Raw genomic sequence first — 24,471 nt, forward strand, 5'->3', positions numbered from 1 at the left:
GGTAGTTTTAATAGGAATTTTCTGTGTAGAGAGAATTGTAGACATTTAAATGTCTCTGAATAAAGTACCGCCCTCTACCTTGCTGATTGTCCTAGCTAGAACCCAGTGCTGAAATAGCAGGGGTGAACATCTCCATTAGAAAGTGTTGTTTCTGGAATTAACTGTAGGTTGCTTTCTATTTCTTTGACAAGAGGGCAGGGTACCCTGCCCTGTGGGAAGTCCAAGGCCCTCCCCCCCTACATCCAGGCCTAGGAAGCTTTGCATCCAAATAGACTAGGGTCCTGAAAAGCCAGTACATGCAGTTAGAAACAGGTCCAGTGCCATTATGGATGGCTTCTCAGTCCACCCCCATTGGCAGCCACATTCAGAGAGTACTGTTTGATCACATGCTAATTGAGTCCAGGTCCAGCTGGATTTGGTGAGCTCCCATTAGATCAGGCACACTGTCTCAGTGGGTGGACCAGCCCTGCGGTCCTGACTTCCTTGCTCATCTTCTCCCTCCTTCTGCTCTTCAACTGGACCTGGGAGCTCAGTCCATTGCTCTGATGAGGGTCTCTGTCTCTATCTCCACCCATCGCTGGATGAAGATTCTATGGTGATATTCGAGATAATCATCAGTGTGATAGTGGGGGAGGCTAGTTCAGGCACCCTCTCCTCTGCTGCCGAAGAACCTAGCTAGGGACATCCCCGTGGACACCTGGGATCCCCTCTAGAGCCAAGTCTCTTGCCAACCCTAAAATGGCTCCCTTAATGTAGATATCTTCTTCCCTGCTCCTAAGTTCCTATTTCATTCAACTCACTGTCTTTGTTACTTCCTGGTGCTCAGTTCCTTAGGTCTAATTTCTTTTTGTGGTTATTGTTGTTGTTGTGTTTGTTTGATGTTTGGTTTTCTAGTTCCTTCGTCTGTACAGCTGGGCTATTATCTGAGACGTCTTCTCCATTATTTGCTTTAAGTAGACGATTTCCCTCTGAGTAAGACTTAGCCACATCCTGCAAGGCATGCTAAACTGGAATCTCATTTTTATGTTGTTTAAAATAGATTTTACTACTTCTTGAGACTCTTGATCCACATATTACTTAGTATGTTTCTTTTCCACTGAAAATATTTGGTGATATTCAAAGATAGGGTTAGGGCTTAAAGATATTCATGATTTCTATTTTACCTCATCATCTCAGAATGTGCTATGCATTGTTGCCATTCTATGTAAGAAGGTGTGTGTCATGCCTCAGAACACCAGGTCTGTATAGTGTGGGTTAGTGATACTGGGACAGTGTTTTCTCCTGTGGTTGAATCAGTGTTTTTATGTAGTATGTATCATTTTCAGTAAAATAAGATTTATAACAAAAAATTTAGATAGCTTTCAATGAAAATTTAGATAGCAGCACAATACTTGTTTTCAAATTAAAATGTATACATCTCCAAATTAGTGGTATAGTACAACTATTACACTTTGGGATGCTTCTTTTAGTAACAGTTACTGTCAGTCTCCAGGAACAACCCATTGTTAACTTCAAGCCACTGAAATACTCTCATGCTGTTCCTCTGCATCCACTGACACACTTTATAAAAATGGTACCTAATTTCAAGGAAATATAAAATGTTCCCTTTATGGACATTGCCAACAGTTTTTGTTTGTTTGTTTTGCTGTTCATAAGATGATATATTACACTATTGTGCTTTGATTTTTCTTACGATTCATAAGCACGTATCTATAAAGGTAATTCAAGTAATAAATTATTATTGCTATTTAATTCTTATTGAGGAGAATTAAAGGGTGGGACGTACAGTGACGACAGTTCCTACTGTGCCTTTTTTTTGTTTCAAGTATCTTCTGGTCATTCTTACTGTTGAGCAAAGGCTGACAGAATCCTCCTGCTCCTTCCTATTTACCAACATTTACCTCAGCTTTGCCAGTGCCTTGATTATTTAGGGGAGAAAGTCAGAAAGACCATAATATAGTCCCCATGTTAGTTAGGGTTACTATTGCTATGATGAAACACTGTGATCAAAAGCAAGTAAGTGAGGAAAGGTTTATTCACTTCCACTGTTCATCATCTAAGGAAGTCAGGGCAGGAACTCAAATAGGGCTAGAACCTGGAGGCAGGAGCTGATGCAGAGGCCGTGGAGGGGTGCTGCTTACTGACTTGGCCCTCATAGCTTGCTCAGCATGCTTTTTATGGAACCAGGATCACTAGCCCAAGGATGGCACCACCCACAATGGGCTGTCCCTCCCCCCATCCCCCACATCACTAATTAAGAAAATGCCTTATAGTCAGATCTTATGGAGGCATTTTTTTCAACTGAGGCTCCCTTCTCTCTGACGACTCTAGCTTGTGTTGAGTTGACATACAACTAGCCAGCACAGTCTTTCTTACATAGCCATTGAGTTCAGTGGAGTCTTTTGTTGGTTGTTTGTTTCTAACACAGTGGTGTTTTCCTGTTACTCCCAGCCTGGTTTGGGGCATGAATTCTTCTAGGAAGGTGCTGAGGTTTTTGTCTCCCACTCCAGCTACTGCTTCCATTAACCTGCTTCTTTAGGGTTCACATAATAAATGACTTTGACTTCTCTTTGTATTCCAGCCTGAAAGAATAGACCCAAGTGCATCACGACAAGGGTATGATGTTCGCTCTGATGTCTGGAGTTTGGGGATCACATTGGTATGTTTCTGTTGGCGCAACTTCGTCATAGTAATGTAACAATAAGAGATTTAAGAGGTAAAAATGTTGAAAAGGGATAATGAGAAACTTCATGATTTGTAACAAGCAGAAGCTCTTCATCTTTACCTAGAGACTATCTTGAAATTTTGGGTTAATTTTAAATGAATCTGCCTTAGTTTGGAGTGCTTTGGCACAATACCATAAGTTAGTTATCTTAGTAAGACCAGGAATTTATTTCTTGCATTTCTGGAGACTTAGAAGTCCAAGGTCAAGGGTTTGACATATTTGTTATAGTAAAAGAGGTAAGGAACATGACTGCCTAAGGTCTGCTTTGTACGTGCACTAATCCTGTTTGTGGGACACCAAGCACTCTGATGACCTAGTCACTTCTTCAAACCCTATCTCATAAGATTGTCACCTTGGGTCTTGGCTTCTAATAAGAACTTTGAGGGGACATAGTCAAAGTCATACTTTTTTATGTCCTCATTTCTTCTCTAAAGTTTATTTTCTTACATTTACTATTGATCTGGACCTTGGTAAGATTGTTGTTTATTTCTGCTTTTGAATAGCCTCTTGTAGCTTCTTCTACATTATCTGTGAAGTTTCTGTCCCGTGTCGGTTCTGTGAGACAATGTAAAACGCCTCTTCTTATATTTTCCTCCTGTTTTCAATTTGAGCCAAGACCCCTTAGTTCAGATTTAGAGCAATGAGCTTTTTGAAGCTCACCGGTCTTGTTTTTTAAAAATTTTAATTTTTTTTCCTATAATCAGAATGACATGGCCTTGTTAGTTTTTGTGAGAACTGTTGACAGACTAATGGAGTTTCTCTTATAGAGGAGCTAACAGTTTGCCTCTGCGGGTCTATAGCTGTCTCCTCTTTTTCTTGTCATGAAACCAATTCACAGACTATAGGCAGACCTATTGCTCCTACTTAGGTGATTTTTTGCATGGAAAGCATACTTTAAATTCAGAAATACCTCCCTGAGCAAAAACAAAACAAAAAACCAGGCATAATGACCTGCATTTGCAATGCTAGTGCTGGGAGGCAGAGACAGGTGACTACTAGCCAGTCAGTCTAGCTTCTTTGGTGAATTCTTGGCCATAGAGAGACCCTATTTCAGAAAGGCAGAATAGACGATGCCTGAGGAACAATCTGCAGAGTTATCCAGTACCTTCCATACACCTGTGTGTGAGTGCACATACGCAAACATGTTCATGCGCACCTGACACATACAGACGCACTCATGTGTACCTGCACACAAACACACGCACGCACACAAACAAAGCCTTGTGCACCTATGTACATATACCCAGACAAGTATACACTTCCTTACTAAAGAGAAATTTTGCTTTTGTTTTGTTTCATTGGAGAGGAGAGGTGGCAATTGTACCAAGGCCTTCGGCATAGTAGATGAGAGTTCTATCACTGAATTACACCCCATACCTGTGAAAAGTTTTAACAAATACCTGCTTTAGCAAAAGCTTTGTTTGGAAACAGTATTTCAGTCCTTAGAGTCTTCTCATTGCTGATTCTCCTAGGATAATCTTGAAGAAAGTAGTCCCTCACCATAGAAGGCACAGACTTCTTGTCCAGCCTGTTCTCCAGAGCGAACCTAGGGAGGTTATTCCTTATAGTAAAGGTTGACCTTTCAAAGCGTTTTCAGCTTTATTGAAGAGAAACTTCAGCCAAAGCTGTGATCATTTCCTCCCCGATGCAGGCGTGTGTGTTGGCCTTCTCACTTCCCTGTGCACCTGTGGCGACAGCAGTGCGCTCACAGCTGTTCTGAGGAGAAAGTGAAATTGGTTTTCTAAGAATGTTCACTCTCATGAAGCATTCTCTGTACAAGTTGGGAGCTTCAGCCTCATCTGTCAGTTTTTTTTGCCAAAGCACATAAAATGTGATTCGTGATGCATGTTGTAAATTAGCTTCATATCTTGGGAAAGTGCACAATTCCTTGATTTTCATTGAATTTCAGAAGAGAGCCAGGGAATGTTAGACATAATGGTTGTTAGCAAAGTTTTAGGACCACAGTACTGTTTAGGTGTGTATTGTATGCTAATGACATTGTTGTATGCCCTTTATTGGGTCTTTAAGTCTGAATTGGTTTCTTCAGTAATTATAGTCTGACTATGGTTGAACTATAGGATTTGCATACTGTTTTCTCTGAATTCAGACTGGATTTTCATTTGTTAAATGTTCTTTTTACTTTATAAAGGGATCTGGCCACTGTTGGTACTGAGAACTCCTAGGCAAGTGACTACAAAATGTGAAACTGTTTGCTGTAGATGTCTAGACAGGCCTCCCAGAGCCTTCCTGCGATGAGGTTGGGCCTGCATTATGGAGGTGTTCAGAGTTTGGCATTCCCCTGTAGTCCAAGACTTGAGTTCAGTCGAGGCTCATGTATCTACATTCATGTCCTTTACTTAGCCTCATGATCCAGGGATTCCTCCCTAACCTGACAGAGTTTGAGGGAGGGCTTTAAAGAGTTTTGTTGGGTGTTTGGATTGGCATCACTCTTCCAGTAGGGAGTAGTAAATCATGCTTGGTGTCTTTCTGTTTCCTTATTGTTCTCTTTAGTACGAGTTGGCCACAGGCCGGTTTCCTTATCCAAAGTGGAATAGTGTGTTTGATCAGCTAACACAAGTGGTGAAAGGAGACCCTCCACAACTAAGTAATTCCGAAGAAAGGGAATTCTCCCCCAGTTTCATCAACTTTGTCAACTTGTGGTAAGTACTTTATTTGCTAATATTCAGACACATGTGGCAGAATAGTCCAGTTGGGCAACTTAATCTCAATTACATGGATGCTTTGAATTGGAAAAGAAGTCCTTTGTTACATTACCCCAGCTAGGACTATGGATTACTGCAGTGTGGAGATTCCAGCCAGCCTGAAGAGACATTGCCCTCTTATTCTACATAGGTATTGGTGAAAAGCAGCTGTAGGTGGTGGTGAAGCAGCTGCCTCCAGATCACCAGTTCCTGGTATAAGTTACCAGGTTAAATGCCTAAATGAGACTGGTAATCTTATCATAATAAGATTATGCCAGGATCACCTGGATCTTTTTACTATTCAGTAACTCATGAGACCAGACTTTAAGGCTTGGATCTCTACTCTGATAAAACCTAGAGAATAGTGTGGGTATCAGTAGTAAGGTCAAGCCCAAAACTTAATTGGTTAAAATGTACATATTGGCTCTTTCTAATCCTATTCCAAAGGAGGCATGAACTCCATGCCTGTTAAATTGTCTACTGTGTCAGATCTTTTATATGTACATGGCACCTGAGAATAAATGTATGTAGGGCTAGGGAGATGGCTCACTGGATGAAGCACTTGCTTTGTAGATATGAGAACTGGAACTCTCTCATCCCCAGAACCCATTAAAGCTATATGGGCAAGATGGCCTGCTTGTAGTGCCAGCACTTCTATGTGGAGACAGGACAAATTAGCTAACTGGACAACAGATTCAGTGAGCTCTGGATTCAGAGAGGGGTCTTTCCTCAATAAATGAAGTAAAGAATGATTGAGGAAGAAATATGCCAATCTCTGCCCTCCACATATAAATTATGCACATGTATCCACACACATGTGCATGCATACATATATTGCAGAACACTAGCAAAGAATAAATGTATATAGACATAGTTGGTAGTGTTGTCTTCTGTTTTAATTAGCATTTTTATGTTAGCCTTTAAAAAGTTTGGTAATTGCTCATTTTATTCAGCATGATTTAAAGATGCCTTATTTACTCTTGAGCATGCTTTTGTTTTATAGGAATGCCATTTCTCTGTACCCCGTATTTTATAAAGCTTCTATTGCAGGGTCTAACACTGTCCTCTTTCTGAATAATGAGAAAACAATTGTTGACTGGAGTTTTCAAGTCTCTTTCATCTTCTCTGACCAAATTCTGCTGGTAGTGATCTTTCAAAGGGGAAAATAATGGCTCAAGAACTAGATAGAAGAAATCTTGTGGATGACAGTTGACACTGGTTCCCTCTCGTCACTGAAAAACAGTCTGTTGTTTACCAATTTGCACATATTATATGCACTTATATAATTCCATAAACTTGGCCATTCTGTATATTCCATTTTAATGAATATTTGCTTTAAAGAATCTAATGTATATTACAGACTCTTTATTTTTAAAATTTTATTTTATGTGTTGTGTGCTGCCAACAGATGTAGAGATCAGAGAACAACTTTTAGGAGTTCATTCTCACTTTTTGCCTTGCTTCGTGAGGTGGGATCTCTTGTTTCTGCCACTGTGCTGTGTACTCCAGGCTGGCTGGTCCACAAACTGTCTCTGTCTCCCATTTCTTGGGAGTATAGGGATTACACATGGCAAGCTACTGCACATAGCTTTTTACTTGGGTTTTAGAGATTTGAATTTAAGACATCAGGCTTTCAGGAAAGTTCTTTCCCCCACTTAGTCATTTCCCCAGCTCTACGTTGTTTTGATCCCTAGACCTCCTCTTTGGTTTTATTTTTATGTGATTGTGGTGATTATGTTACATTTTTCTCCTTGTTTGCCTCTGTGCCACAGTAGGTAGCGGTGGTGAATATGTATCCCATGTTTTTTGTTTCTTACGTATGTCAAAATCACTGTCTAGATCATTATATCTACAATTGAAGGATTTCTGTACTGTCCTATTAAGAGCTTAAAAAGCCTTATATAACCAGGCTGGCCTTGAACTTTCTATATGACCAAAGATGACCTTGACCTGGTCCTGCTTTTCATCTGTAAAAAACAAAATAATTGGGTCAATGTGACTTCATCTTAACACCATTACTTTTATGTTATTTTAGCCTTACGAAGGACGAATCCAAAAGGCCAAAGTATAAAGAGCTTCTGGTGAGTATGGACCTGTAAGTCCATGGTTCAGTAAGCAGCATGTGCCTCCAAGGAGAGGCTTGTCCTTACAGAGAGTTTCAGACAACAGGTTTTAGACAGAGGAAACTTGGTGGCTACAATTTTTCTTATAATTTATTAGTTCATTCCTCATAAAAAGAATTTGGAAAATTCTCCTATCTTTAATATATGTAACTCCTCTGTAAGAAAAAATTAGTGGAAATTTTATTTATTATTTATTGCTGTCCCTCTGCTAATGTACATCATTCTGGCAATTCACATATCTTTGAGAAGTTCTCATGCCTCTCATGATAAGCAGTCTTCTTTGTGTGGCTTTCCTCTGAGCAGAGAAGAGAGTATTGTCTGTGGTCCAATGATATGGGAATGTTTTAAGAAAAGATTAGATTGCTTATCACATTTAGGGCTTTCCAAGACTGTTAAGCCAGGTTGTGGTCAACCCAGCAATGACTGTAAAGATAATCCCAGTGCTATCACCAGAGAAATTACAACTTGTTGTTTACAATGATAGAAACAAAAGAGGGGGGGTTGGTGTAGTAGATTGTAGGCTATGCACTCTGGAGAGCACAAGGAAAGTATCTTTTGGCCTCTTTTTGAGTAGAAATTAGAAGGTTTGAAACTGAAAAACCCTTTTGAAGATCCTTGAGCTACCAATGGAGGATGGGGAGACTTTCTCTGGTGTCCTAAGAGGCATGACTGAGATTCCTGTAGTTTTTGGCTCTCATATGGTGTGACTGCATGCTGAGGAACCATGAACTCCATTTTCTTCCTCAGTGAATACTTTCTATATGCAGGTAAATTTTGAGACTCACTGTCATGGTGGAGCCTCCAGATGGTAACCCAGTATGTCACATCTAGGGTGTTCATGTGATCAGTGCCTCTTCTATGATATACTGAAGCTGTATGTGGTTGGGAACTTGTAGTTCTGTGCTGTATAGAAACTGAGAAAGGTTGAGTTAGGGCTCTGATATAAATGTTTGATGCTTTTTTCTGTTCCATTTTTTTTGCAGAAACATCCCTTTATTTTGATGTATGAAGAACGTACTGTTGAGGTCGCATGCTATGTTTGTAAAATCCTGGATCAGATGCCAGCTACTCCCAGCTCTCCCATGTATGTCGACTGATACTGCTGCTACATCAGACTTTAGGAAAAAGGGCTGAGAAGAAGCAAGACGTAAAGAGTTTTCATCCTGTATCACAGTGTTTTTATTGCTCGCCCAGACACCATGTGCAATAAGATTGGTGTTCGTTTCCATCATGTCTGTATACTTCTGTCACCTAGAATGTGCATCCCTGTAATACCTGACTGATCACAGTGTTAGTGCTGGTCAGAGACCTCATCTTGCTCTTTTGTGATGAACATATTCATGACGTGTGGAAGTCAGTACGATCAAGTTGTTGACTGTGATTAGATCACACCTTAAATTCATTTCTAGACTCAAAACCTGGAGACACAGCTACTGGAATGGTGTTTTGTCAGACTTCCAAAGCCTGGAAGGACACAGTAATGGATGTACTATGTCTGAACATAGAGACTTGGGCTTGAGTGAGAAGAGTTTGCACAGCCAGTGAGACACATTGCCTTCCGGAGCTGGGAGACAAAGGAGGGATTTCCTTTTTTTTCACCAAGTGCAATAGATTTCCTGATCTGATATTCTGTTGCTTTACAGTCACAGTTGATGTTTGGGAATTGATGTGCTCAGCCAGATTTCCTGTTCAAAATATCATGTTAAATTAGAATGAATCTATCTTTACCAAAAACCATGTTGCTTTCAGAGAGGTGAACATTAAAACACTGAGACGGGACAGAATGTGTTCTTTGTCCTTTTCCAGCCCTGCTCTTCACTGGAAAGGTACAGGAGTCTGCCACTTGTCATAGAAGGGTGCTGCCAACTTGTTGCCCTGCCTGCCACCAACTGCCAGAACTGAACGAAGGAAACAGTACCGAAGGCAAAGTTTACAGATGTTTTTGATTCTGTTATCTTCTCCAGAACAGTTTGTAGCAGCTATAGATTTTCCCTTGGCCCCAAGCCCGGTACTTGAGCCATTGTAACTTACTAACAGGGAGAAGTAACTAGTAGCAATGTGCCTTGATGATTAGATGATTTCCTGAAGGCAGCAAAACACCAAATCACAATTCTTTGCTTCTTGCCATCATGGGCCAGGTCTTCAGTTTCTATTTCTTTTCCTTCCTCACAAACTGTTATTAGCACGTGACTTTTGCTCAATCCAGTATTTCGCTTGTTTCTTACATTTGGAACTCTGACATTACCAGGGATGCTACTTACCAAGGATTTGTAACCCTGAATCTCTCTTGTGTGCTGGAACGCTTGAAAAGCTGAGACAGCCAGGCTCAGTTGATATGCTAGGTAAAAAGAGGCAATCTGTTAGGGAGGCACATTTGAGCAGAATGAAGGTCTGAAATGATAGCCTTTCAGATAGGCATGCCACCTGTTGGGGCCTCTACCAGTTCATTATTTCCCTTGGATGTGGATTTTACCCACCTCTGCCCCACAAGAAGGCAAAGTGTAAAGAAAGCCCCTTCACCTCATGTGCTGCTTGTCTTCACTTACCCATTAGCCAGGCACTGAGCATCAGGCTCTGCATAGCAGTTAGTCAGCACTACAAGTTGGCCTGAGATACAGGTGATGCCCTTGCAGAATCAAGCACTGGTAGGTACTGCTATGTCTCCCAGAGTGGCACTCATAAATATTATAAAACAATACAGGGAGAATGGTGCTGTTCAAAGTTACATCCCTATTCATTGCAGAATTTAAAAATGGTTTATCTCTTGGTCTGCTTACCTGTTTTCCCCATTTTCTACTCCTGAGCCCTTAACCCTTAGATTCTCTGAGTTTCACTAGGAGACATTATTACATTATTCTATGTCTTCCTTAAGTTGTACCAAGCCATCATCCTCCATTGCTCCCAGGACTCAAGAGGAATTTGTTTCTCTGCTGTCAACTTCCTGTCTGGCTCAGTATAGCCTCACTCTGCCATTATGCAAATGGAGATCAAAGCAATTCTGACTGTCCAGGAGCTATCTCACTTTCTGCTGTGTGGGTGACCACATAAAAAAGGCAATTTTAGTGTATTAATCATAGATTATTATAAACTATAAACTTAAGGGCAAGGAGTTTATTACAATGTATCTTTATTAAAACAAAAAGGGTGTATAGTGTTCACAAGCTGTGAAAATAGTGAAAGAACTGTACATTGTGAGCTCTGGTTATTTTTCTCTTGTACCATATGAAAGTATATAAAAATATCAAAAAAGCTGATGTGCAGGGATTTTGCCTTATTTGTCCGTAAAAATGTAGCTCAGTAACATAACTGCTTCTTGGAGCTTTGGAATATTTTATCCTGTATTCTTGTTTGAATCCTTCCTCTATTTAAGACATAGCCATGGAATCCACATGTTTATGGAATAGTCTACCCTTTGCCTGCAGGTCAGTTGTAATAAATCTAGGATGTAATGATGACCTTGTAATTTGATTTTCTGCAGTCATACCCTGAAAAAGAAAGTCAAGAAAAATGGCATTAAATTGTCTGTGCATTTCATATGGAGGGTAATTATCTCCTTCCAGAAGTTTCTGGTTCTTTTCTTTTCCTCCTTTTTCTACTTGTTCCCTGACCACAGAGGTAACAGTGTGGCACAGCTTGCTTTTTTTTAGCAGCTGTGGTGCAATCTTTCCAAGCTTGTGCTTGGTTGGGTGTCTGGACCTACCTTGCTGCAGAATGCTGCAGGAAGCAGGTGCAGTTTTGCATGTGTCAGAGTTGACAGGTGTTGCCAGCCAGGCTTCTGGTGCTGAGACTCCCAGGTGAGAGGTTAGTTGTATTCTCTCACTGCTTCCTGAGAAGAGAGCAGTGTAAAAAAGAGCTTTAGGGGTCGTGCCTGGGGAGCTTATGGGGGAAGGGGGTAATGAAGGTGAACAAAAAGAGGAGCCTGGAGATGGCTGAATTATTCTGTTATGCTAACACGGTGCCTACTTGATCATAGAGCTTAGTTCAGCTCTGCATCCTGTCCTCCCTTGTCTGCTCCTCAGCTAAGTGTCAGCTAAGATTCACATTCCACTTTGAGCCCAGGATTGCAGGAGGCACTCCAGGTTTCATAGAACTCTATGTTGTGTTTGTTCATCTGATTCTGAGTACAGCCCACCAAAATCAGGTGGTAGGACAGTCGCCCATTGTGGGCAGGAGAAATAAAAGGGATTGGAGAAGTTCTAGCTCAGATAATAGTAGTGAACAGAGAGCTGAGAGACTCAAACCCAAGACTATAAAACAAATGTTAATTTAAAGCCACCACCTGGGGCAGGCAAGATGACTCAGTAGGTAAAGGATCAAGCCTTATGTATGACCTGCATTCAGCCTCCAGGACCCACATAGTAGAAAGGGAGAACCAACTCCTGCAAGTTGTCCTCTGACCTCCACAGGCATGCAGTGGCTGTACTACTAATAAAAATGTCACTACCTTTAAAGAAAGAAATGTGCCATTGGTTGGAGGTCCTGTGCTTGAAAATCTCACGAGGACCTGCTCTGTTGTGGAAATGAGTTGAAGGTTCTGTGGGCTTAGTGGATTTGGTCATGCATATATAGGCAGGGGTGAGGTTACCTGAGAACTCTGGGTCCTTCTATTAAGTACAGCACTTATGGGTTCAGTGTAAGAGGTTTCCTTTCACTAGCATGACGTACCAGCTGCAGAAGAGAACTTCAGGCTGTCCTTTGAGTTTAGGTTGATAAACTACCCAGCAGTGTAGCTACAACATTGAGAATGTAGACACTGACCGTGAGGGCATGTTTGGAGTCCTGGCTGCTCAGCTGGTTTGGAAGGCCTAGCAGTGGTTTGTCGCTAGTTCCTAGACAGTTACCTTTCTGATGTTTTGCATCAGACAAGGCAGCCATTGATGAATACAGTTAAGCTGTGTGTAAGTCTGAGGCAGCAATACCATCCTTCCTTGTCTACCTCAGAGTTGTGTTCACATTACATCACTTTTAAGAACCAAAAAACTATAGGTTCTGCCTCACGGTTCTTATATATGTATAGAAATTTTACAGGCAGAACGCTATTTACATTATGGTTGCTGTGACCATTTAATTGACAACTTATACAGCAGTGCCAGTGCCAAGCATGAGAACCTGAGCTTGACTCTTTAGATTCCATGTTAGAAAAAAAGACTCAAGTGTAGCCACACACACCTGTATGTGGTATGCCGAAAGGGAGGAGAGGGGAGGTGAATGAGTGTAAGAGTAATTGAGGAAAACATCCGGTGTCAACCTTGGCAGCCTCCGTATGTGTGTGCACTTGGCATGCGCGCACACACACACACAATAGCATAAATACATTTTTATGTCTGAAAAAGTGTACAGTGTACCAGTGATCCTCATGTTATCAAGATCTGAGGTGTGCTGGACATGGTGGTACCATCACTGGGGAAGCTGAAGCAGTAGGATCTTAAGTTCAAGGTCAACTAAGAACCCCACACCAGGAAATGTGAGATAAGCCTTTCTAGGTACCCATTTGCAGCCATTATTAAGGATGTCACATCTTGTTTATCTGTTCATTTTTTAATGTTTGTAGTCCACCTTTTGTAACTGTTCACTTGCATATTCCTATGTGTGCATGTATTTTTAATTTCTCAAGATCTCTGAAGGCTCTGGGCCCTTTGCTTACTGATGTTTTGAATAGTTGCCAGACCTTTCCAAGGAACTGCATCATTGACTATTCCCACTTCAAGAGTTTGGTTGTCATATCTTTACACTCGGCCCATTTTCCACTTATTTAGATGAAGTGAATGAAGAAGAGACCACTTCATACTTTATGCTTCTATTTGTGACATCCTGCTGTTCTGTCCTCATGGAGGACTCAGCACTCGTGCAGACAACCTTCCAGTCACAGGCATTTGGACTAACTTCCGGGATCTTCTGCTCAGCCTCTCTGTCTTGACTGCCATTACTTTGCAGTAACTTTTGACTTTGCTGTTCTCCTTTTCAGGGTCCTTTATTCCTCAGTCAATTCCATACAGATGTTAACATCAGCTTGACAGTTTCTGCAGAGGAGTCTGCTGAGGACCTCAGATGTAGTTCTCCACTAGGGGATGAGCATGTGGGGATCGGTTTATCCCTTAAAGCTTCGTCTTCCATTAATTGGAATGTTTTCCAGTTTCTTTAAATCTTTCATATCATTCTAAACAGTGTTTTGTATTTTCAATTTGTTTGATTTATCTCTGCATATTTTTTGATGCTCTAATGAGCAGGATTGTTTTCTTGGCCTAAATTTCAAATACTGATTGTAAATCCATGGGTTATAACTCATTTTCCCATAGATCTTGTATCTGCCACCCTACTGAATTTGTTTTTCCTTACAGTTTTAAAGTAGATTCTATCAGGCTATCTGTGTAAAAAATAATATTGCCTGCAAATTACTTTTGATTCTCCCCATCTTTCTGATTTACTTTATTCTAACATAGCATTTAAATTTTGGTACTGATTTTTCATCATTTAGATTTTTTAAAAAAAACTTACTTATTTATTATGTATACAATATTCTTTCTGCGTGTATGCCTGAAGGCCAGAAGAGGGCACCAGACCTCATTACAGATGGTTGTGAGCCACCATGTGGTTGCTGGGAATTGAACTCAGGACCTTTGGAAGAGCAGGCAATGCTCTTAACCGCTGAGCCATTTCTCCAGCCCTAGATTTTTTTTATCATGTGGTACTCTTGGGTTTGGTGTATATATGCACATTATATGTAATCAACTTCAGGTTTGCACCAAATTCCAGTTAGTCCTAGAGATGTTACTTTGATATGTTTGTTTCCTTTTTTTGCTAGGTAGTACACACAGAATCACACGCAGTCATGCATGCACCTTGCCCCCACACACGTACACATATACCTCCTAATGTTGGAAGTACTGGTTTGCCTGTTTCTTTTTAATAATGGGCTAGATTATTTTCATGAAATTTACTTCCTTTCCATCTGAAATCTCTTCTGTTTTCTGAAATCTTTACTATTTTTAAAATAATTAGTTTTTCTGTGGAGAGAGAGTACAAAATAAGATTATTACCAGGTATTTATATTACCAGGCCTCCATATAAATGTGATTTTATGCAGAGAGCTGAATTTCGATGTTAATCTTTCCTCTGTCCCCTCCCTCACTTCTTTTGCCTCTAATAATAGACTGATAGTTTCAGTTTTGCATTTAAGTAGTTAAATTGCTTACAAATAATATTTTATTTCCTTCTTCCTTTAATCATCAGTTTAACCTAGACTATCTCGTTACTCTGGCTGTGATTACATACCACATTGATTAGAAAACTGATAATGGAGCCAAAAGAGCTGTCTTCCCACATCCAGAAGCTGTTCTGTCACTGTTGGTTGACTCTGGAGCCTGAAGCAGGAAGCCATTTCTCCACTGTTGTGATACTGAAGGGGTCTTAGGGTCACTATGATGTGATACCAGGTTTTTTGTGTCTTGGAGAAAGTATTGCTTTACTAATCATAAGAGTAAAACATGGAATGCTCTGGAATGTGCTCCACAGGATAAGATGAGAGTGGGATCCAGAAAACATGTAGCTCAAAAACTGCAAGTTCTTTTCTAGGGTTCATTTTTAATGATCACAGGTGGAAGGAGGAGCCAGAAGTGGGTGGGTCCTGATCCTGATTGTCAATTCTGTTTTAGATGCCTCATCATACACGAGTTGGAATTTTCCTGACAAGGCACTTCAGAGAAATTTGGCCTTCACTGTGCTTGCCTCCTATACTGGTCTGAACTGGCCTTTCCTATATCTTCTACCAAGTAATACCTGACCACAGATTACCCACAGGAGGAGAAATTATTTTGCAGGGTTGATGCCTTAGGTAACTGAGATATCTCAGTTTATCTGCCTCAGTTGCAAGCCTGTTCCTGATGTGAGATTCCCCTCTGTATGCTATGAATATGTTTTATTACCATTGGTTATTAAAGAAGCTGTTTTGGCCAATGACTTAGTAGAGTAAAGCCAGGAGGGAAATCAGAACAGAAATATAGAAAAAGTAGGCAGAGTCAGGAAGATGCCATATAACTGCCAAGGAGAAAGATGCCAGAATGCCAGAACCTTACCCGGTAGTCCACAGCCTGGTGGCAATACACAGATTAATAGAAATGGGTTAATTTAAGATGTAAGAGTTAGTTAATAAGAAACCTGAGCTAATAGGCCAAACAGGGTTGTAATTAATATAGTTTCTGTGTCTGGGTGGCCAGGAAACAAACGAGCAGTCTCCGCCTACATGTTTCCTCCACTGAAATGATTTTTTTCAAGAAATGTAAGGGACCAGGAGCCTCCCTCCCAACTTCTGTAGAAGAGAATATGCAATATAATGAAAACCATATAGAAAAACCCACAGTGAAAGGCCAGTGTGGTCATACGTGCCTATAACCCCAACACTCCAGGTAGAAGAAAAGCCAGAAATTCAAGATCGTTCTCTGCTACATAGGGAGATGGAGACCAGCATAGGCTACATGTGACTCAAACCAAAAGAGCATCATTCTCCAAGAAAAGGGACTAACAATGCTTCCTCTAAATATTAATTAGGTGATCCTTGAAATTACAGATAATAATATGGGGAAGAAAAACTGTTGAAAGTAAATAATAATCTCTTTAAGTGATATGATCATATATACAAATGCTCAAAAGACTTCACATAAAAGCTATTAAAGTTGGTAACAGTATATAGAATTATAGGATGTATAATAAGTTACAAGCTTACAAGATGGCTTGACAGGTAAGGCACTTGGCCACCAAGCCTGATGATCTGAGTTCATTCCCCAGGGCCCATATGGTAGAAGAGAGAACAGAGTATAGACTACCCTAGCCTTGACTCAGAGATCTGCCTGCCTCTGCCTCTCAAGAGCTGATAAGAAAGGCATGCGCTATTGTGCCCAGCTTATCTGCATACTTTTAAAGGAACTACTTAGTTTTACAAAACCTAGACATTTCCATTACAGTTTTCTTAATTCAATTTGTGGAACACCCCCCTAAATACTAAAAGCAACCTCCATTTCCATACATGAACTTCCATTCATAAAGTCAATACTTACCCCAAACAGTGTAGATTCAATGCTATTATCAAAATCTCAATAGCGCTTGCCTTTACAAATGGAAAGCTTGGGCTATAGAGGCCTCAGCAGCAGTTTGGAGCTCCTGGTGCTCTTTCAGATGGCCTGAGTTCAGTTCCCAGCACTCACATCAGCCAGCTCACACCCACCAATAGCTGCAGCTGGGGATCTGCTGCCATTGTCCTCCACCAGCATGAATACTCATAGCATGTACTCACACAGACATGTAAAAAAAACTAAAAGAAAGGTATAGTCTGAACTCAGAGTAGCTAGAAAGAGCCCGAATAGCCAGAACAACTGGTAGGGAAAAAGAATCTAAGGAAAACAGCGTGGTATATGCTTGATGTGTGTATATATACATCCATAAATGCACACGAGCGTGCGCGCGCACACACACATACGGAATAGTATAGAAAGTCCAGAAATGTACAGACATGATTTGTTGTAAAAGTTCCAAGACCAGTAAAAAAAAAAAAGGCAGCCTTAGCAGGATTGTGGTGGTGCGTGCCTTTGATCCTAGCACTGGGGAAACAGGCAGGCTTATCTCAGTGAGTTCGAGGCCAGTCTGGTCTACAGAGTGAGTTCCAGGACAGACTCTAACCCTGTCTGGAAGAAAAAAAAAAAAGAAGAGGAGGAGGAGGAGACAGCTCTAATGATACTGGGAGAAAATGTCACATTATGTATATGATATGATAGAAATATGTAGATGCGCTTGTAGGAGTGGCTCAGTGTTTAAAAGAAATTGCAGCTTTTGTAAAGGACTAGAGGGGAGTTCTGTTCCCAATGACACATTAAGAGGTGCACAACTTCCTGTAACTCTGGCTCCAGAGGATCTGATGCCCTCTTCTGGTGTCCACAGGCACCTACATATGTGTACACAAAATAACATTTGAATATTTTAAAGCCGAAAGAATTAGCACACAGAATATATTTTTTAGAAAGTAAAACAACAGTAATAATATAACCAACTTGCCTAAAAGGAAAAAGACTTTAGAAAAACATTCAGAATATGTGAATCAATTAGGATAGCTGCTTATCACAACAAAAGAGCACCAGGAAGGAAATGAACCTCTGTGCCTAGACAAGGCTGGGAACAGAGTGTGGCACGTTCTCACCAGCTGAGAATTATCTGATCTATAAATTTGACTTCCAGCTATAAATCCCAAGGAATTAGAAGCAGTGTTAGAGCCAGGTGTGATTCCTACCCACTCTCCCAGCACTCAGGAGCCTGGGGCAGGGGGATCACCAGGAGTTTGAGGTCATCCTGGGCTACCATATCAGTTACCTTTCTGTTGCTGTGGCGAAGTGGCATAGCAAAGGCAACTTCTAGAAGAAAGCATTTTGGCTTACTGTTCCAGAGGGGTGAGAGTCAACCATGGTGGGGAGACATGGATGCAAGAGGCAGGCTTGGTGTCAAGAACAGGAAGCTGGCAGTCACATCTTTAATGACACACACAGAGCAGAGGGAGAAAACTGGAAGTATTGCAAGGGTTTTAATCTCAAAGCCCTCCCCTGGTGACATACTTCCTCTCCACAAGTAACTGAGGACCAAATGTTCAACTACTAGAGCCTATGAGGGACATTGCTCATTCAGACTACAGCTGTATGGTGAAAACAGCCTGAACTGTAGAGACCCCTGTCTCTAAGATAAAATAATGTCTTGAAGGGATACGTGTACACCAATGCTAATGGCAGTGTACTCACTTGGAAGCGACCCACATGCGGATCAGCAGATGGATAAATAAAACATAAACTATGTATCCACTGAAATATAATTCAGCCTTAAAAAGAAAGGGAATCCTGACACATGCTTCAATAGAGACAATCCCTGAGGGCACAAGTCAAATAGACAGTCATGAAAGAAAAATTCTTCCTGGCCCCACATCCGTGAAGAACCTATAGTGGTTGCTCACAGGGCTGGAAATGGGGGCATTTGAGGTGTGTTTTCTCTCCATAAAATGAGTTCAGGAAAGGGATGGTGTGGTTATACATTATGAGAAATATTTAATACTGCTACACTGTGTGTCTAAAAAATACTTACAGTTTAATTATGCTCTGTGCATTTTTACCACACTGAATAGTTGAGAAAATAGATGCTAAAGAACACAGACAGGGCAGTCTGGGAAGAAGCTTGGCAGCTCTCATACTGATGCCAGGAACCTCCAGGTCCTCCTATGGATTACTATTTTGTTGAATTATGGCAAGTCATTCAAGCCATAGGCTAAGCTATGACAATGAAAGCCCCAAGCATTTATTCTTGCCCTTTGAACTGGGACATACTGAGAGAATTAAGCAGGTTTGCAGTGGGACCAGATGCTGAAGGGAATGAAAGGGAGTGTGGGGTGGAGGTGCGGGGTGAGGGGGGTGACCTGTAGGGTCACATGTAAGCCACATCCTGAGGTCAGGAAAAGCAGGATATGCAGGTCACATTCAAGCCAGTGTGAAAAGAGCAGAGGCCATCTGCGAACAGAACATATGTCCTGTGTGATGCTTTACTCTTGGATTTTGGAGGGGTCTGCCACCCGCCTCCCAAAATAAATCACACATGGAGGCTTATATTTTCTTATAAATGCCCGGCCTTAGCTTGGCTTGTTGCTAGCCAGCTTTTCTTAAATTAGCACATCTACCTTTTCCCTCTGGGCTTTTATCTTTCTCTCTTCTGTATACCTTACTTTCCTTCTCATTCCATGGCTGGCTATGGGCTGGCCCCTGATGCCTCCTCTCCTTGCTCTCTCCTGCTCTCTTCTTCCTCCTGTTTATACTCTGTCTGCAGCCCTGCCTATCCTTGCCCTTTTCTTGCTATTGGCCACTCAGCTCTTTATTAGGAACCTCAGGTGTTTTTTTTATTTTTTTTTAAATTTTTTATTTATTAAGGATTTCTGCCTCCTCCCCGCCACTGCCTCCCATTTCCCTCTCCCTCCCCCGATCAAGTCCCCCTCCCTCATCAGCTCGAAGAGCAATCAGGGTTCCCTGACCTGTGGGAAGTCCAAGGACCGCCCACCTCCATCCAGGTCTATTAAGGTGAGCGTCCAAACTGCCTAGGCCCCCCCAAAGCACGTGCAGTAGGATCAAAAACCCATTGCCTCAGGTGTTTTAGACAAAGAATCACAGCTTCACAGAGTTAAACAAGCGCAGCATAAACCAAATTCACACACCTTAACATAATATTTCCCTTTTTTCTTTTTAAATAAAAAGTTTTAACTTTAACATAGTAAGACTGTATACAATAAGAACATTATCAAATAAAGATTATGTTCACAGTGTACTGAATTCCAATTCATTTGTGCTTGGTAAGTTTAAAGAAAACACTCCATAATCTATTCTTTCTTAGTAAATCCAAAATTTTATCCCTAACTTTCTATCACATCTAAGGAAAAAATGCAACTATAACTATTTAGTCTTCAATCCATCAAAGGTACCAGAACAACTTCCAAAACCCCTAGAAAGAGCAGAGACATCTGACTGCCTGGACAGTCACCCAAAGTCTCCTTTTCAACACTGGGGCATCTATTTTCAGCCTATAGGCCCATAGTATCTGGCAGCCTTTTCAATGAATCAGAAAATTTGAAAGACTGTCCCACCTATATTGGCAGTTTTCAGTCACTTTCCTTTGTGTCCTGCAGAATGTCCGGCAGTTTCTTCTGTGAAGCAGGAACCCTGAAGGACTATCCTGCCTTGTTTGGGCAAAGCTCAGTAGTCACTTTCCTGTGGGTCCTGCATGTCCAGTTTTTACAACATACTGTCAAGCAGTCCAGGCAAAAGCAGCTTCTTGCCCAAATGGCTAGCCTTGTCACAATGAAAGCAAACTCCATAAGGAATGTCTTCAGTGCCAATCATCTCTGAAGTAAATTGGGAGCAGACGTGTCTCATTGTCATGAAAAGCCTTAAATTAACAAAACATTTTAAACACCATATACTGTAGGTCTTTGAAAAGTTAGAAGACCATCTATCTATCTAAATATATCTATTTTTTACTGAGCTCTACATTTTTCTCGGCTCCCCTCCCTGCCTCTTCCCTACCCTTCAACCCTCTCCCAAGGCCCTCATGCTCCTAATTTACTCAGGAGAGCTTGTCTTTTTCTACTTCCCTAAATATATCTTTATATGATCAGGAAAGCATACCTAACACATATCTACAAATTTGATTGCTATAGATGCCTAACTACTGACCTGTGTTTCTTGATTATCCTAAATCTTTCATAATAATAGCTTTCAAAAATTAGAATTTTACCTTACATTTTAAATGAACTGTATTCATACAATACCTTAAGAAGAGTAGGAATATATATATATATATATATATATATATATATATATATACACATATATATTATATAATGTTGTAACAAAATAACCTTAAGTTCGTATTAATATACAAATTTTTAAACAATTAAACAAGAGTAGAAACATATACACAGCGTATTGTAGCAAAAATTACCTTAAATTTGCATCAATATACAAAAGTCCTTTAAACAAGAGGAAAAATATATGTACAATGTAACAAAATTGACTTGAATTTGTGTCCATATGCAAAATATCTGAAATATCTGAGATTAATAATTGCTTTTTATATATTACCCTAAATTATAGCAACATTCATAACCCACCAACTAACCAAAAGTATCCCAGAATCCACTCTTGGCAATGTGGATGTTGTTTTCTTTAGACTGCTTCCTGCTGAATGTGGGTGGAGGCATCTTTAGGGTCCCAGAGAGAAAATGGAATTAATGGCCACGTCTTGGGAATGTCGCCAGAGGCTGCTTGTTCATTTTCCGACAGCCCAGACTCCAGAAATAATCACATGGAAATCTGAATTAATTGCAATACTGTTTGACCAATAGCCTAAGAGTATTTCTGGCTAATTCTTATATCTTAAATTAACCCATTTTTATTAATCTGTGTATCACCATGTGACTATGACTTACCAAAGGTTCCAGTGGGCTCTGGTGGTGGCGTCTGTCTCCTGTGGGTGGCTACATGGCCTCTCTCTGACTCTGCCTACTCTCTCTATATCTCTTTCAGCCTGTCTTTACTCTGTTAATTCATTGTCCAAAACCAACTTCTTTATTAACCAATGGCAATAAAATATATTCACAGCATTATCACCTCCCATATACCTCCGTTTTTCTGTCTAACTTTAACATACAAGATTACATATAACAAAACAGGTTTGTTATTACTTATGAATGACCTGGCCTTAGTTTGGCTTGTTTTTTTGCCAGCTTTTCTTAAATTATTCCGACTACATTTTGCCTCTGGAATTTTCCTTTTCTTATTTCTGTATATCTTACTTTAACTCTTTCTTCGTGGCTGGCTGGCTGGCTGGCTGGGTGGGTGGGTGGCAGGCCCCCCAAAAGCCAAAGAGCAAAAACATCCAACAAAAGTATGGGTGTCCCTGGTAGTCTAGTGGTAAAAAGAAAAAAAAGTATGGGTGGAGAATCCCCAAAGAGAAAGGCAGAATAGGGAGAGAATGTGGGCAGCCTGTGGCCTGGGTGCCTCCTGTGGAATTCCCTCATTCTCGTACTTTTTGAGCATCGAATGTGGGCCACAAATCCCCTCAAAAGTACAGTGTTTGAGTCTGAAACTTAGAACAACTTGGTTCCCAGTTCTAAGTTTTTTTCTTCTTAGAAGCCCCTCAGGGTCAATAACCTGCCAGCCAGGATGGTATCCCTGAGGCACAGTTAACATACAAATCAACAGCTCATTTCAATTCAAGAGGGTCTGGAGAGCTCTGGACTGGCAGGATGTATGAAGCCAACCCTAGTTTCTCTTCCATGACGAGCAACTGACAACTCCAGGCAGCCTAAGGGACAACTATGGAGGAGGCCGCAAGGTCAACATCAGAGATGGGTTAAGAAGAGAACGCTGGAGGGCTGTGTCCTATCCCACAGAAACACAGAGCACAAAGAGCACCTTTCACTGAAATAAAACCTAGAGAAAATAGAGGAAAGGATGTGGAATGTTCCAGAAGCGGGTTTCAGGCTTACCTGGTTAGTTCCTTGTTCTGGGTCACTTCGCTGAATTTAACCAAAAACAATACCCTCAGCTCAGTGTGGTATACATGTCTGTAATCCCAACACTCAGGAAGGTGAGGCAGGAGGATCACCAGTTTGAGATCAATCTGAACTTTATAGCCAGCCCCTGTTCTGAAAGCAAAAGACAGACAATTGAACGAAATCCAAACAGAACCATAGACACTCATCCAGACCACTGGCAGGCAAACAAGGAAAGTGAGCAAGTGTCTGTTTCATGTGTCATTTTTAAATAGATACTTGTATCTTTTAAATGTACTTATTTTATGTGTCTGGGTGTTTTTGTCTCTGTGTATATATGTGAAGCAAATACATGCCTCACACCTGTGCAGGTCAGAAAAGGACGTTAGATCCCCTGAAGCTGGAGGTACTGATAGTTGTGAGCCACCATGTGGGAGCTCCTGGGTCCTCCGCAAGAACAAGTGCTCTTAACCACTGAGTCATCTCTCCAGCCCCTTAAAAGAGTGTTTTGTTTTGTTTTAATGATAGCATATCCATTTTACAAAACGGGGTTTCATTATGATGGTCTCCTACAAGTGGATCTTGAATTTTGATTGCATTCATTGTTGTCTAAGACCTTCTCTTCGCCTTGGCTGATTTCACGCCTTGGCTCTATGTGTAGCGCTGCAATGAACACGGCTGTGTGGATATCTTGAGTTATTCCCAGGTATGGCTGGGTCATAGAGTAATTCTACTGAGTTCTTTGAGGAGCCCCACCCTCATTTCCACAGTAGCTGGGCCAGTTCTCCCCACCCCCTGGCAGTGTTCTAAGGTTATCCCACCTTCCCATCCCTGGCAGCATTTCTGCTGACTTCTTAGTAGCTAGCTGTCTGACTGGGATGAGGGGGAATCTCATCAGAGTTCCGGGTTAACAAGTCGATCTCCGTGCACTCCCTGATTATGCCATTGAAGATGGTTGATCTAACGACACAACCGGAGGTAATTTCTTTCAGCTGAGAAGCCTGTTTGCTCCCTCACAGCAGACGGTGACAGGTGGGTATGGGGAATGGTGCTGGTTTTCTAAGAACACCTGGCTGGCTTCTGAAATGCTTTCTGGTTAGAGGTAGAGAGAAAGGAAGTCCTCTGTCATTTGGCCTCATTCACAGCTTCCCACGTCAGCTCCTGAAGCCATCCCCTCGACCTCCTCAGAGACTGAGGAGCTCAGGCTGCGGCACTCGGACTCCTGGGCGTGAACCCTGTCACGTGTCTGTTTTCTCACCTGTAAGATGCAGGTTAAATCTCGTGGTGGTTGGGTGAGAAGTCAAGTAAGCGAACCCAGGCAGCTTACCAATATCTGGCACACACCAGAGGGTTTCTGAGTATTAATTATCAGCGTACAAAACACAGGCATTCATTCCAGTTCCATCCATCCCCTTGGGCACTTGGGGGAGCCATCTGATTGTAAAACAGGCGCGGGCCAGACAAGGGTGCTTGAGGAAAGGTTTCAGTGGCTGGAAGTTAGGAAGGGCTAAGGGCCATTTAATTTCACGCCTGCTCTTTGTACAAGGGAAAACTGGCTCAGAAATTAGAGGTTTGTTTGTAGTCATGCAAATAGCTGGGATTTTTTAAAACCATTTGTCAACACTCAAAAGCCTGCTAGAGACCTATTCCGTGTGTCTGTGTAGAGTTTTAAACAATTATCCTTATTAAATTCTCTGCTGATGAATTTGTTTTGTTTTGGGGATGTTTGGGCTTAGCAAGCAGAAACTCCCAACAGATGTTGTTCAGTTCATCGTCCTGATGTACACATACATGCATACAAACACACCCATGCATCCTCACAAATACACAAAATCACATACACACATGCATACACACCCA

The 24,471-nt window shown here is 41.2% G+C and overlaps 1 protein-coding gene across 7 annotated transcripts in view; it reads left to right on the forward strand.

Annotated features, from left to right (window-relative positions):
• Map2k4 (mitogen-activated protein kinase kinase 4) overlaps positions 1-11,005 on the forward strand; it is a 98,295-nt gene extending 87,290 nt beyond the window's left edge. For all 7 annotated transcript variants that reach the window (XM_075992141.1, XM_075992142.1, XM_075992147.1 and 4 more), the window contains 4 exons: positions 2,582-2,659; positions 5,237-5,385; positions 7,463-7,508; positions 8,534-11,005. In XM_075992141.1, coding sequence (XP_075848256.1) covers positions 2,582-2,659; positions 5,237-5,385; positions 7,463-7,508; positions 8,534-8,647 — 387 coding nt within the window. In that variant the 3' untranslated portion in view covers positions 8,648-11,005. The remainder of the gene's footprint in view (positions 1-2,581; positions 2,660-5,236; positions 5,386-7,462; positions 7,509-8,533) is intronic.
• Positions 11,006-24,471: the final 13,466 nt, after the last annotated feature.

This window comes from Microtus pennsylvanicus, chromosome 11 (genome assembly GCF_037038515.1).
Source record: "Microtus pennsylvanicus isolate mMicPen1 chromosome 11, mMicPen1.hap1, whole genome shotgun sequence".
Classification (NCBI taxonomy): Eukaryota; Metazoa; Chordata; class Mammalia; order Rodentia; family Cricetidae; genus Microtus; species Microtus pennsylvanicus.